Consider the following 16265-nt stretch of genomic DNA (forward strand, 5'->3'; position numbering starts at 1 on the left):
GACAAAGAGCAAATATTTTTAGCAGTATACTAGTGGATAGCATGATGGGGTGGTTGAGTGTTGGACTATGACTCTGGAGACAAGGGTTCGAATCTCAGTTCAGCGATGTAAACCCACTGGGTAACCTTGAGCAGGTCACACTCAGCCTCAGAGGATGGCAGTGACAAAAGCCTTCTGGAAAAACTTGCCAAGAAATCCTCATGATTATGGCATTAGGGTTGTCATAAGTCAGAAATGACTTGAAAGCACAAAACAACAGCAGCAAAAGTGGGGGGAAATGCACTCTAGCTCATTATAAACTTTTTTTTTCATTACTGCACAGCCTTTACATGAGCCAAAAAATGGGTCTGGAGGGGAAATCTATTAATCAAACTTACACAAATATATTAAGAATCCATTCAGCAAAAACGTACTCAAATTGTTTGTCTTCAAAGTGTTTAGGATGGGACAAGGATGTTCAGGGCATGAGACTCTGATATGTGGCATCTGGTGAGGTGAGCTGAATATTGCTGTGAAATAACTTAATGCCAGTCCAATAACTGCATCCTTTTACTGTTCTAAAGAGCCACTGTCATCAAATATGTTGTATCAACTCGAGAGAAAGTTGTGGTATAACATTTGGAGCTGGGGTGGAGAGGGTAAAAGAATGTCATACTGCTTGCTTCATAATTCCCATTCCCAGAAAGGAATTTCTGGACATATCAGGCTGCATCCAGTGCTAGACATCCACTAGTGGAATAGCAGAAGCCAACCTATAGTGTTGGGGGACAGATAAGTCTCCTGCTCCCCCAGTATCCCTCTCCCCTGTACAACAAAATTATGATCTGGTGGGCTGGGAAATTCTCCAGAACCATTTTATGGATGGCTGTTACAGCAGCAGAGGAGAAAGAAGGGAAGGGAATTCTGTGACGTGTGTCAGCCTTGCACTTCACAACTGAAATGTGCTGGCCATTTGATATCCTCACCTGTGCAGGAAATACATTTTTTTAATTGATTCTAATCTTAAACTTCTTAGCAGTTCCACTGAACTACAGGACAGTTTGTGCTATAGACTAAATACACAATCCTTCCCTTGTTTTCTTTTGCATAACTTCCTATTATTTACACACAGAAATCTCCATGTTTTCCGTTTTGCTGTCTTCATTTTTGCAGTACCTGAGTGACTGGTGTGCACATCAGGCTCTGCTACCTAGCAGTGGCGCTAGGTATGACTGAAAATAAGACAAATTTAAATATATATATATTTAATACTTAAAATGGTATTGATTCAATTCCTGAACTTTGTTGGCCCTGAATGAAAGGGATCTTGTAGCACCTTTGAGATGCAGGGCCGAATCAGACCTGCGCAAAGTTGGGTGAGCACTGTAGCAATGGCACCCCACCCCCCTACTCTGGCTTTTTTCTGGCACAAAGAGAGACAGCAATGCTCCTTTTTGCACCAAAAAGGGCAGCTTTTCTGCTCCTGCAGCATGCGGCTTATACATGCCATGCTGCCAGAGTGCCAAAGTCTGCCCCCGTGTGGGTAGCAGAGTGGCATAATGCTGGCTTCAGGGTGGTGTCGGTGTTTGTGTTGTGCATACGCCACAGCCCTATGCCACCGGGAAGCTAGCATATTGTGCCGGTCTACACTGGCCCTCACAGAGAGAAAAAGAAATTGCTAGCGTAATCTTCCTCCTGGGGATCCTTTAGAGGTCCAGGAGGATGACACCATCTTCCTGCAACTGGCTGCCTGCCCTGCTCTCCCACATCTTTCCCCCTATATCCTTCCCTAGCCAGTGAATGGCCATGGAGAGTCGTGCCCAGCCAAAAAAACAGGTAGGTTGAATATGCATGAAGGGGCCAAGACATACCTATGCCTGGTGGAACTTTATACTATTCTAAACTTTTTTACCTTCTAACTTGAATTAACTCTGGACTCAGGGACTTGATTAATTGTAACTGGCTGGTACCATGAATACTAAACTCATGGTAGTTTGTATTAAGAAATATTCCATTAAAGAATCTGAAAAGCCTTTTGTGTTATTTTTTTCACCCTTGTTTTAGTTATTTTTTAAAGGAATATTGAGCATCTAGTAAAGTGGTCCACAAACTATGCCCTTGGACTTCAGCTCCCAGAAGCCTCAGCCGTGTTGGCCAGTGGTCTTGGATTTGGGAGCTGATGTCCAAACTCTCTTAAAGGGCAGTTTGGGGACCACTGATCTAGTGAGCAGTAAATGACCCATTGCCAGACATTTTGCCTGAATTAAGTCTAGAAGGCTGGTTGTATGGAAGTTCTGCCTTCTTACGGCCATGCAAGAGTCTGGATAGGGATGAAATGGCTCTTACAGCTATACTTTGCTATTGTTTGGGGAAAAAGAGGAATGGGAGAAGAGTTAGTGTCTTGTCAGCTAGACTCCTAACTATGGGCCGGATAGACAGGCCAAAATAAAGCTGCTTTGGGTCACTTTGGAGGTATGCTATTTAAATGATTCATGCACCCTAAGAGGCCAGAAGCTGCGCAAAAGCCATACTCCAGTCCTAGGACTAGAATGCAGCTTTGGTGCAGCTTCTGGCCTCTTAAGATGCATGCATCATTTAAACAGAATAGCTCCAAAGTGACCCAAAGCAGCTTTATTTTGGTCTGTCTGGGCCCTATGACAACTAAGGCCTGATCCAGACCGTTGCTTTGCGCTGGACTGGCCATGTACTAGGATTGCGCAGGGCGGAGAATTTGCCCACCCCGCAACCCTAGTACGTGGTGGTGCTGTAATCATGGCGGCCTCCCACCTACATGGGGGCCACCATGAGTGTCACGCACGCACCACGTCCAAACAGTTTGGCATGTGCATGATGTCTCCATGCTGCCCCAGGCCGCTTCTGGCAACCTGTAAAAACTAGGCTGTCTACAACTGCCCAGAGGACCTTTTCCCGCCTACCGCTCCCTCCCATACTTTGTAAATGGCCGCCAGAAGAGATCTGTGTTAAACAAGCTTTTTAAAGCGTTTAAAGGGTGGTGATAGGAACAGTATGTCATACCAAGGCGTGGTCCATGTCTGGGAGCGGCTAGGCAAAAGGTCTTGGGCAAGTTGTAGACAGCTAGGTTTTTACAGTTGCAAGAGATTCCGCTAGAGGACCCAAAGTTACGTGGAATGGATTGTACCTAAGGAAATACCAACACCTTGCACTGGCCCAGAAACTAATAGGCAGCCAGAGAAGTGATGCTTAAGAGTGGTGTTATTTGGTCTCTTCTAGATTGTACTGGAGACCATCGGGCGCCATTATCCTGTACTAGTTGAAGTTTCTGGACCAAGCACAGGGTAGCCCCATGTAGAGTGCCAATTAAAAAAAACCAGATGGGGTTACAAGCGCATGTATCATGGTTTCAAGGTCCCCAACTTCCAGGAAAGGGTGCGCACTGGCATATCAGCCAAGCTGATAACATGCACTACTGACTGTGGCATTTACCTGATTTGTCATCTGAAGCAATGGATCCCCAGAGTACGCCCTGGACTGCGAATACAGTCCTGGAGGAGAAGTGTGACTCCATCCAGGACTGGAGGTAGTATCCAATAACCTGGGTTGAGCGTTCTACCGTGAAGTACCTACTCATTTGTCTGGATTCAGCTTTAATATTACACAGCCCTAGTTTTCATACACCTATAATCTAATAAGAATAAATTGCTTCCCAATACCAAATTTCACTGTCTGTTTTTTATTACCGTATTTTATTTGTTCAGTAAAAGAAAAAGAAAGTGAGAGAAAGGAATCTTGTGCTTTGTTGGTTTCTTGCAGCGCAGAGTCCCAATGTTTGGGAGGAGATGGCAGGATATAAATAAATAAAACAACAAAAAATCATGATAATAATTTTTCTAAAACAAATTAAGATATTGGCGACGAATCCTAGTGTCAGTCCCAACAAGAGTAGACCATTGAATCAATGGATTTACCTATGTAATTGAACCATACAATGGACAGTTGATCATGGGTCTATAGTTTGTTTAATACAATAACGGCAGTGTGGGAGAGAGTAATGGAAACCAACAGAATTCTTTCAGGTTGGGATGCTCCAAGAAAGAAACCAGATTTTTCTGGTATGAGCACACTCTTGGGTCTCATCGTCCTCTGCAGACAGAGTTTAGAGAAGACACAGCCAAGGATTACACTGGTAAAGCAGGCCATGGGCAGCACCATTTTAGCTCAACCACAATGGCCAGACTCTCTTGGGATATAGGGACACATAACTGGAGTTGTATGAAGCTTTAAAGGTTGTTATGAAGAAGACATTTAGTACCTTGGATGATGTTCTCTATGCAAAGCAGCTATGTTATTGTTGGGGGGTTGTAATCCGGCCTCGATCCACCGGGAGAGGCGGGAAAAAAAAAGGAAATAAATAAATCATTTTTTATTTATGCCCCCATGAACCACCAGTGACCAGAGAAAGGGTGAAAGGGGGCAAGTAGCTAGCAGTGGGAGGAAAGATTGCCATCTTTGGAGCTCTCAGCAAATCTTTTTGCTCCCAGATGCTGGCAACTAAATGGCAGTGAGAGGAACAGAGTTACCCAGCAGAACTGTGTAAGTAAGAAATTATGTTTCTGCCTATGTATTGTAGGTTCTCAGCATCCCTTGGCTCCTATACAAGCATTTGTGGAAAGTGAAAATGTTTAAAACTAGTAGTAAGCAATTCTATGTCCAGCAGTATCAAAGGTTGAAGAGACTTTGGAAGGCAGAGAACTTAGATTACATATATATAACATACAATGCATACCAATTATTGATTTTGTGAAGTCGAAGGCTTTCAATGGCCTGATCCTAGTTTTGTGTGGGTTTGGGCTATGTGGGCCATGTTCTTTATTGTTTTGTTTTTACATTTATTAGTATAAATTGCCCTATGAAGGCATGAACTGCAAAGGCAGATGAAAAATACAAAACACACAATAAATGCTAAAAAATCAGTAAAAGAGTCCCACAAGGGCTAACAAGCATTCCCCTTAGGTCAGTCTATATGCGCCTCTAAAATATGGGGCAGTATAGCTATGGAGGAGGGCAAAAACTGCCCCCAGTAAAAAAAAAAAATCAGCCCTTCTCGCAGAAATGTTTCTTCCACTCCCCAAATTCTAGGCAGTGGCAGTAACTTAAAACAGAGTTGGAACATTCCAGAAATAGAGCTTAGGCATCAAAGAAAGAGAGGATGTTGCTTATTATCAGTAGGCTCACTCTGCAATTGCTAGAAAATTTAAGGACCAAGAAATTTCACAGAGGGGAAAAATTCTCAGTGGAGAGGCCATTCTCATCCACACCACCACCTGGCTGTAATTAAACCCCAGCAGTGCTGATTAAGGACATAGAAAGCTTCTTTGTGTCCATCACTATTTAAGAAGCGCTGGCACACCCCTCCTAAATCCTACTTATAGAAGTAGAAAACTCCTGGCTATGCTAATTTCAGGAGGGAAAATTTTACATTATGGGAATTAACAAAAACGGAAGGCTATGGTGGCAGTTTATTTCTCTACGATGTTACAGGTGCAAGTTGTAATTCCCTCAAAGTGGTTGAAAGGAGGTGAATAATACACAACACTTTTAATGCCAAAAGGTTTGATTTATTGATTGTTTTCTACTCAGTAAATTTGTTGAAGAGAATTACAAATCTTCAGATATCAAGTATTTATAAAGGGTGACATTTGAGAACCAGAGGCAATTTCAATTTATTGTCCTGTTGCAGGGTGAAACCATTGGCCCGTTACCTCTGTGCAACATGTTATTTTAAGAAAAGGTCATAGTAAATTGATGATTACATTATTCCTACTTGTAACATTCTTTTTTAAATTTGTGGATGACTAAAAATGGGCCGTAAGTCGCGCCAGCTGTGCAAAGGTATGGAAGAATTATTTTCATTCCAGTCCACGAGTTTCAATCCGCCCTCTCCCAGACAGTGTTCACCCCCCCCCCCCCCCCACACATCATCACCAGCCTTTGCATTGCGCACGGCTTGACCTGCAGTGAGGATGGAAGCAAATGTTGTTCGACAGAAAGAACAGAAGCACAAGCCAAATTCAAAATTCATAAATTAGTTGTAGTGGGCACATCTGTACAGAGCTAGCCATTGCAAATTTTTGCAAGCCTTTCGTTCTCTGTGGCCCAAGACCTGAATCTTTTTTTATTTTTTGCCTTCTCAGTGCCCATATTTCTTTCTGCAACAAGCAAAGTACTCCCCAACTACAAGACTTGTGCATTTGTTTGCTGAAGAAACTCTAAATTTTTTAAATTCAAACGAACAGTGACATACAAGTGCAATATCATTTTGTACATGATTTGTTATTTTTAAAAACCCTATTTTATAACCATACATTCTTCAGAAGGGTCCTATAAATTCAACAAGTTAATTTCTACCAATACGAACAGTTGCTTATCTGTGTACAAGTTCAGTCATCTGTGTAGCTAGCTCTACATTAGATATGACTGTATTTGAGGCTTCAAGAGCCAGTGACTTAGTGGTTTGAGTGTTGGACTTGGGCTCTGGGGCCAGATTTGAATCCCTTGCTCGGCCATGAATCTCATTGGATGACCTTGGGCAAATCATACAGAGGAAGACAATGACAAACCTCTAATTTTGTGCCATGAAAACCCCATGATAGGTTACCATCAGCAGAGCAACTTGAAGGCAACAAAGCAACAACAACATGTGTGCCAGAATCGACTATTAAGTTACAAATGCGGTAGCCTAAATTACTCATCTGTGCTGGTTCATATTCATGATCCCCACGTATTCCTCGTATTTAGGGGGCTACATAGGGTCCATGTTGATTGGAAGCAGCTAACATTCTCAGACTTCCCCTTTGCACAAGTGGTCTCTGGGTGTGAAGGGGAATTAGGTAGGGACCCTGTTCTGACTACTACTTGGGAGATAGTTTATGTGAGGGGTGGAACTGTCAGTCAGTTGCTTTCCTGAAGCAGCTGCTGCCCAGTAAGTGGGATTGGGCCAGGAACTACTGCCATAGCTACATCAATGGTCCACCACATTCAGAAACTGTCCAAGCAAATCCGCCAATGACCCAGATACAAATTCAGAACAAAAAAGACTGCAGCCAAGGGGAAAAAAGTTGTCATTTTGAACAACTGTAAAAACATTTATATATTAAAAACAACAACATGCATCGTTACAGTTTCAGAATGGTACAATGTGGTTTCAAAACATGCCAACATTAAAGACAAATCGAAAAAATTGTTTGTGTGTTGTTTTTGTCAATTTTCTTTTAAATGAAGCCATAGCCTCTGTTCAACTGTTCTCACAAGCTTCAGAGTAGAAACTGAACATATTATAGTAGTATAAACTTGCCAGTTTTTTTTGCAGCAACCAAACTGTTCTGCATCTTCATAGCTTCAATGCACAAGATCTTGACCTTCTGTGACCTGAAATAACAACAAAGCATTACATTAAAGTATCAGCTATAAAAAAACAATTGAGAACACTTCATGTTCACTGCGACAGCCCAATACAAAAAACTACGAGAGGGGGGAAATGCTGACATTATATCCTATGGGGCAGAGTGCCAATGAACAAGGATTCCCTCTTCCACAACATTTCTCAGAGCCCTTGTCTTGTGGACTTCTGCCAAACATCTTGCCCTTCTCCCTAAGGCAAAACAAACAAACAATACAAAAAAACAAAACAAAATTTCTCAAAACAAAACACAACAGTTTTATAACTGTATCTTATCTTGATCTCCCAGGCTTCCTCTTTAGCCATTAGGTATTATGTATGTAAACACATCTGGTCCCTATACAAAAAAGGGAAAAAGAAAAAAAAAAAAAAACTTCAACCAAATAACATGAAAATCTTTCTAAGAATATAATAAAATGAAGTAGAAAACACATGTTTGTTCCATATTTATGCTACTTGTAGGACCTTTAAGTCATGGTGAAAACAGATCATATAATGGCCACTATACAACATGTTAATCTCAACATAAATACATATAGCCTTCCCAATCAGGTGTTCTGTCGATGTTTCTATGTAATTTCTGGAAGAAGGCCCACTGACGACTGATCAAAATTGTAATTTAAATCATCTGGAGGGCATCAGTCTAGAAGCTGCTGCTAAACCCCACTTCCATAGAACCATAGCTCACACTTGTTTCCTAGAGACGATCTGGGGCTCGGATTTGGCTTGGTTCTGCATTGTGAATGGTACAAATACTGGGGCAAAGAGAACTCCCCACTTAGCATCTGCCCATTGCAGACAGCTTTATCTGAAGACTCGTCATCAACCCAACATGGTTTTGCATGTAACTATATTGGCATTAAGTGGTTGAAGAAAGCAACCTGCCCTTGCCCTCTAATACACAGCACCAATGGTATAAGAAACATGGAGGAGAAAGAAGTAATCCAGGTTTCCTAATACCATTTTGTGCTGGTATTAGAGGCAGGGCAGGGCTTTTCTTCAACCTGGCTCTCTCATTCAGGTTTTTGGAAACAATGGATTAGAAGCAACATTACCGAGAATGCATTAGACTGGGCTACCAACTTTTAAAAAGTAACACAATGGTTATTAACTCACTCTGTTCTGTTCAGACAATGAATAAAATTTTCCATTATACCTAAACTAGGCTTTTGGGTGGAAGTCATGTGGGTGTGAGTTTGGCTGTCATCTATCCCCTATCATATCTATCTATCTATCTATCTATCTATCTATCTATCTATCTATCTCAGGTCTTGCTGTGGTCTCTCTGATTGAATCTATTCATTTGGAAGTCTTCCTCTTCTCCTACTATCCTCTGCTTTACCAAGCATTATCATCTTTTCTAGTGAGTCCTCTTTTGTCGTGATATTGATAAAGCATAACAACCTCAGTTTAGTCATCTTCGCTTCTCGGGAGAGTTTGGGCCTGATTTGCCTGACTCATTCATTGGTCTTCTTAGCTGTCCACAGTATTCACAGAACCCTTTTCCAGCATCTCAAATGAGTTGATTTTCTTCCTATCAGCTTTTTTCCCTGTCCAGCTTTCACAACCATGCACAGAGATGGGGAATACTATGGTGCAGACTATCCCAACTATAGTATTCCGTTTTATATGTTTACTCTCCAAGATCTTGTCTAGTTCCTTAATAGCTGCCCTTCCAGTCTTAGTCTTCTATGGATTTATTGACTGCAGTTTCCACTATGATTAATGACTGAGCCCATGTTTGAAAAAATCTTGAACTTTTTCTGTCTTCATCTTCTACTTTAAAATTATGTAGCTTGTCTATTATTATTATTATTATTATTATTATTATTATTATTATTATGTTTATGTTTATGTTTATGTTTATGTTTATGTTTATGTTTATTTATATCTTGCCCTTTTCCCAAAACTTGGATTCGGGGTGGATTACAATAGTTAAAAACAGTACAGTTAAAAACATATTTAAAAGGTACATTAAAATAGAATTAAATTTTTACAGTATTAAAATAAATTACATGTTAAAAGAATAAAATATCGTTAAAAGGGTAAACATGTTTAGAACACTTTAAAACACTGTCACCCAGCCCACTGTTAAAAGCTTTCTGTTTTAAATGCCTATCAGGAGGGCCTTAGCCTGCCAGCAACAAGGAAGGGGCCACTGTGGTCTCCCTGGGAAGGCAGTCCCAGAGAATAGGGGCAGCCACGGAAAAGGCCCTCTCTCACGTCTCCACCAACTGTGCTTGTGATGGGGGTGAGAGAAAGAGAAAGGTCTCTCCTGATGATCTCATAGCTCAGGCCAGCTCATACAGGGAGATACGGTTTGCCATATGGATCTATGGTCATTATTTTTATTTCCTTAATGTTCAACTATAAACTTGCCTTTGTACTTTCTGCCTCGACTTTCTACAATAATCCTTCCAGATCTTTGCTATTTTCTGCTAGTAGTATGGTGTCATCTGCATGTCTTAGATGGCTGATGTTCCTTCCTTAAATTTTCATGTCTCCTTCTTCCAAGTCTAATCCTGCTTTACATATGATATGTTTGAAACATAAGTTAAACAGATAGGGTGTTAAATGCAGCGTTGCCTGAGTCCCCTGCCAACTGGAAACCATTCATTTCCTCCATATTCTATCCTAACAGGTTGTTCTGAATACAGGTTATACATCAGGACTAAAGGATATGGCACATTCTTTAAGAATGATCCATAGCTTTTTTGTGATCTATTCAATCAGAGCCTTTGATATAATCTATAAAGCACAAGCTGATTTTCTCTTTAAATTCCTTAGTACCTTCCATTTGCCAGTATATGTTTACTGTATGATTGCCAGTGCCTCCTCCTTTCCTGAATCCAGCTGGTACATGTGGCAAATCTTGCTCTAGGTATAGTGAGAGTTTTGTTGTAGAATTTTGTGTATTACTTTGCTGGCATGGGAAAATAATGCAGTGGTCTTGTGATTACTGCAGTTCCAGGTAGCCCCTTTCTATAGGACTGTAATGTCTACTAAGTGTTTCCAATATGTGGGCCATTGTTTTATTTTCAAATTTGTTGACAGATTAATAAGCAACAGAAAATAATAATAATAATAATAATAATAATAATAATAATAATAAGTAGTAATAGTAGTAGTAGTAATGAGTGATTAATTACTTTTTAAAAATGGAATTTCCAAGCATTGCTTTCATTTAGTGATAGGCACTTTGTCCCCTAAATCTAGTTCTTCTATTGACAGGTATGGGTCTTTGATTTTATTCCTTATGTATCTTTTCTCCCCCTGTGGCCATATAGACATACATATACAACCAGAAAAACTAAACTAGTTAGTTCTCCACCTTAGGAGAAAACATATACTGTACTCCCACAAACACCCAATCTTTAAATACAGCAGCATTATTTCTAATAATAGCCAATTTGTTTAAAAAGGCTTTAGTGGAAAGTGTCACTTAAGTACCCACATTCATAATTGTTCTTTATGACAATCCTTTGTAGCTTCCCCCTCCGACTGTGTTGCAAAACAGTAAATCCTAAAATGAGTCCCCAATATCTCTCTCCCTTTCCTTTTCCATTCATTCTCTTGGGCTTTGTTCAGTTTCTTTCACTGCATAATTGTGTGTATCTTTTTCCCCGCCTGTATTATTTAAGCCGGAAAATGAATATCTCAGACATCTCTGAAATGCCCTCTTTCCTCATTTAAGGATTAAGTTAGATTTTTTTTAAAAAATTCAATAATTTTTCTAAATGCACACACAAAAAAAACCTTACTCTACAGTACAGTTTGCAACAATGAAACCCAATTCTAATTAAAATTTCTCTATATACTTTAATCGTAGCTTTACTGTTGACCTGAAATGAGGGGAAAGTATCAAACTCTGAATTCTTATTCAACTGAATCCATGATAATCAATTTCATACTTAAGTTCTCTGACTTCTACAAAAGGCAAATTAAAAGCACAAAACAAAATGCAGATTTTCATTAAAACAACTTTTCTCTTCAGGAGAATCAAAATTGAAACTGCTGGGATTAAAATTAATATGAAAAAATAATATTTAATTTCATTGTTCATTGACTAGGAACTAAGACGCATCTCATTTCAAAAATGAAGTGTAACACCAGATTTTCGATGCCTTCTTGCATCAAAATTCTCCAGATTTCTAATTTGAAAGTTTTAACTTTAAATAAAACTTATAAAAAATGGAACTGGAAAACACAATCTGGATTTAAATGCAGTAACTGTCTGGTTAGAAAATGAAGTTTAAGGACTTATGAGGTTTTGAAGGTTTTATATGCATGAAGAACATGACTGCAGTGTGTCTTTGACAAAATAATTCTTGGAAAATGGGGGGGGGACCCTAAGAAGTATTAATCTTATATCTGTTTTCATTGCTTACAAGAGAGTAACACGAGTGTTAATTGTCCTTCTCTTTACATTCAGAGGTACAATGAAGAAAAGCTCTTGAAGAGATCTTTGTGAGTCTGGCCCACTCCCTTAAGACTTTTGTGAATCATCTGATAAAGACTTAATGATTGTGACAGGATGTCTTCAATGTTAGGCTTACAAAACAGTCACAAGCCCTGCAAGTCTTTTTGATAAACCCAATGGGCACTGATGTATTTCTCCACTCTGTCTAATTGGTGTAAAGTTTGCAGATCTGAGTCTCATATCTTTCACCCAGCTTGCTGCGTCCTCTCCTTTGACACCAGGTCAAGGTTCACATTCGCATCCGATTATCAAAGTGGCATTCATTAAGCAGCAGCCTGCCTTGCACCAAAATGAGTTAGCTTGAAGGAAAGAAAGCTCGGCCCATTTACTCAGCAGATTTTAGCATTTTAAGGAGGCCCAAATGTCACACAGTATTGCTACGTTCTGAAGAGTTTCAGACATCTCCAGCTGATGATTAATTGTGAGTGATGGGAAATAAAATCCAGTAAAGCCAGCTGCTTGCCATGGTCGGCAAAATTACTATAATGGATATAGGCTGCCAATTTTCCAGTTTTACTGGCAAGTCTTCCAAGTGTAATTAAGGGAAGTTATAAATGATATGGAAATCTATCAAGTCCCATTTATTTTCAGAGAACTCCTTCCCCAGGGACTTTTATCTTCAAGCTTATAGTTTGCTTTGTTGTGCTAATGATTTCAGCCACTTCTTATTTGTATTAAAGCCCTGATATCCCATCATAAGAAGTTAGATCCACTTTTCTTACATTGATTTAAAGAAACAGAAACCTTTTAGAAAGTCATTTTCCTTTTATCTGGCCATTAAAAAAAATCTAAGTTGGGACCTTGCTTACTTTGTGGAAACTTCATTTCAAAATGCCTTTTAAATCAGACTGGAGGGAGGCAATCTTAAAGAAATGAGCAAGATTTTGAGAGAAGGAGATAGATTCACCCATCCTTGTGAAATAAAATAAAATGTCAGCACTGTATAAAAAAAGTGGCCTTTGATGCTACACATTTAAGCAGAGGGTGGTGTTGCTCACTAATGTTGTTTGATTTGGAATAAAAGCATGAAAATGATGTGCGAGGGCCTAAAATTGGAGAGGTAAAGGATGAGTGCACCGTATTCCATTTCTCAATTTCATCCTTCAGAACCACAAAATGGGGGGTTATACAGTTACTGGATGAGATTTACGGTAACAGCTGTGGTCCTCCCACACAAGGGAGGACCTTCTAATGGGGTAAGGTCTGTTTTGAACAGACGGAGAGTTACAAAACAAGCTTCCCTATTAAGGATGAGCTCTAATATCCCTGGCTAAAGAACACAAGAGCAGTAGTCAGTTTGCCTTTAAGAAACCCTAAACCACACATTTTGCTGCTTTGAGGACACACACGCAGGCAAAGCCTGGAGCTATTTTGGAAAATGCAAACTGTTCATAAATGACAGGATGCAAATGCAAGAGAATTTTCCCCCTGCTACTCTCCAGCCACTGTAAAGAATGCACAGGAAACTGTGCCAGTGGCATATGGCTTTCTACTGTGCTAAACATTCATACAAAAGACAGGTTCATCAGTCATTGGCGTATCTGTGATTTAAAAAAAAAATAAAACAAAAATTACTCCTGATGGATGTTATTTGGAGCTTACCTGCTGCTAATACATTACCGGGGCTGGAAACCCTCATGATACTAGAATGGCAGACCATGAAATACAGGACGTGCAGAACATAACATGTTTGCCAGCTTATCCAAAATAATAAATAAGCTATTTAAACCCCGTGCTTAACATTGGGCCCACTGCAAGGAACCCTGGGTCAGTCCTACACAGGCCAATTAATGCACAGCATCTGCTGCACAGAAGCAGTGCACGAAGCACTTCCGAATGATTTCAGCAATTAAAAGAAAACTGTTTCCTGCCTGTTCCGACAGCAACTGTTTCAATGCAAGAGTGAGCATCAAATCATTGTGTGCAGCTGAAAAAATTAAGCTTCTCTTTTTTTACGGTTGGAAAAGGAGGAGGAGGGTGGGATGGAAATTTCTTACGGTATCGGATCATTCTTTTGTTGCCCTACATTGTGTTTTTCTGCCAAATTAGACAGAAGGCTCCGAGGACTTGCAAGGCTCTCTCTACTGTATCACCTTCTGGTGCACTGGGGCTCCCTAAAAAGAAGGATCAATATCAACCCTGCCGACTTGTCTTCAAAAGTGAAAACCCTTCAATTACATTTTAAACAGACTTTTGTATTTTAGAACACAGGTGCTTCAATATATTGCATGGGAAAGACTCATGGATCTGGACAGGAGTGGGGGAAGGGAAGTATCACACACACAACTTTAAGCAAAAGTCCCGAAATAAACTAAATCAGGATGAACATGGGGACACAAAACCTTCCATATCTGAAACACCATTATCTTATTTTGTGGCTGCTTTTTGAACTCAAAGGGTAGTGGAAAGTGAAGTCCTCAATATTCGTAGAGGAGTAGTGGCAACAGATTTAAAGAAGGTAGCTAGTATTAATGTTACAAATTAATGGCAAACTCTGGCTACAAGATCATCATTGCCTACACTGAACATGCTTATGCAGAAAATCCTGAGATAGGTAAAAACGATTTTAAAAAGTGAGTGAAAGTAACTCAGTGTTTTAAAGAATCAATGCCAGGCTTTAAGCATCATACATTGGTATCCATGCTACATGTAGATCTCTCTCTCCTTCCAAGCGGCTGAATTGTTTTGGCTTATGCTCATCCTTGAGGTTCTCCCTATCTCTGTGACTTGTTGGCGTCAGACACCTATGTAGAAAACAAAATCAGGAGGAACTGGAGCCTTGACATTGTCCAAATCTGTGTAAAATAATTAGTGCCATTTCCCCCTTCCATTCAAATTAATTTTGAAACAGGAGCTACCGAGTTGAAAATATAATTAGCGGCAATTAACAGTGCTTGACAGATGATTATTAAACTTTTTACGCCACACTCCTCTAAAGAATGAATTTCGGTAGAGCGCATCCTAAATTTTCTGACCCTTGATTAACTAGAGGTCAGTGATGTTCCCCTGACAGCAATAAGCACCAATCATTGTACCCCCACTTATCCACAACAGAAGTGCTCCCAGAGGTTCTGGGAATGTCCAGATTTCCCTCTGGGATGAGGGGCAAGCTCGACAGCCAAAGGGAAGGAAGCATGTTAGCTCCGAAATATTTTGAGGGAGCAGGGACTGTTAAGAAATGTTCATATGTTTGAAGAAAGATAGCATACATCTTAAACATATGAAACAAAAATGTTGTTGTAGTTGTTATTTCATTGCCATACGCTTCAGTTCTGAAATTAAAAGTAATAATTTAAAAGAATGTTGTGTTAAATTCAACAACTCAAGGGGAATTGGTGTAACACCACCTTTATACAGACTATATATCAAATTGGGGCTGGGCAGTTTGTCTCCCAGAAACCAAGGTAGAAATTCAATTACTAGGCACAAGAATCATTTTCTTTTTAAAAAAGTGTTAGCATGACAGATGACTATCATAACACTAGCACACCAGAATTTCATTGGCAATGCTAACCCCTTTCTAAATGAAGAGCAACATACGCTAAAGGCACCAGATCCTGCCTGATCTTGGACACTAAGCAGACTCAGCTCTACTTAGTATTTGGATGGGAGACTGCCAATGAAGACCAGGTGCTGTCGGCTATATTTCAGAGGAAGGAACTAGCAAAACCACCCCTGAGTATTCTTTGCCTAAGAAAACTCTATGAAATTCATGGGGTCACTGTAAGTGGACAGATGACTTGAAGGCACACATGAACACACACACACACACATACACACACACACACACAGAGTAAAATAAAGGGGGAAACTGCAGGCCATTTACACAAGAGTGACAAGTGCAGCTAATCAATATTTGCTGTCCATTACATTATATCACAAAGCTATGTAAAAGGCATTTTTAAAAGTGTGACTTAATTAACTAGTATTTTCCTATGCCTTCCCCTGCCATTGTTTTACAAAGCATTGCTAATTAACAGAGGCCATGAGAATTTATTTCAGACTTTTAAGAGCTGAACAGCAAGTAAGGTGTTAAAAGAAAAGGGAGGAAGTTACAAGCAACAAGTAGTATATTAAAAATATAACCTTACATTTTACAAGACATCGCAGTCTCCTGCGGTGTGCTTACTGAAGTGAAGGAAAGAGAGAGGATTGTAAGGTGTTTTTCGGTTTGCTGCATTTGAACATTTTGAAAGACAGAACAATGGCTGGACATTATCTGTAATCTCAGTAAGACATTTTTTCCCTAGGCTTTTAAAATTGAATGTTTGTGAGCACAGGAGTATTGGCCTAAAATTAAATAATTTTGAAAACATACCCTTATCATTTGACTAGTGAAGTATTTCAATTCTCCTCTGACACAGAATA

General features: G+C 39.8%; 1 protein-coding gene across 1 annotated transcript in view; it reads right to left on the reverse strand.

Moving 5' to 3' along the window:
* Nucleotides 1–7325: 7325 nt before the first annotated feature.
* Nucleotides 7326–16265, reverse strand: part of PCCA (propionyl-CoA carboxylase subunit alpha) — a 305865-nt gene continuing 296925 nt past the window's right edge. The window contains exon 23 of the mRNA XM_042457614.1: nt 7326–7386. Within this exon, the coding sequence (XP_042313548.1) occupies nt 7357–7386 (30 nt within the window). The 3' untranslated portion in view covers nt 7326–7356. The remainder of the gene's footprint in view (nt 7387–16265) is intronic.

The sequence above is a fragment of the Sceloporus undulatus genome, chromosome 3 (genome assembly GCF_019175285.1).
Source record: "Sceloporus undulatus isolate JIND9_A2432 ecotype Alabama chromosome 3, SceUnd_v1.1, whole genome shotgun sequence".
Lineage (NCBI taxonomy): Eukaryota > Metazoa > Chordata > Lepidosauria > Squamata > Phrynosomatidae > Sceloporus > Sceloporus undulatus.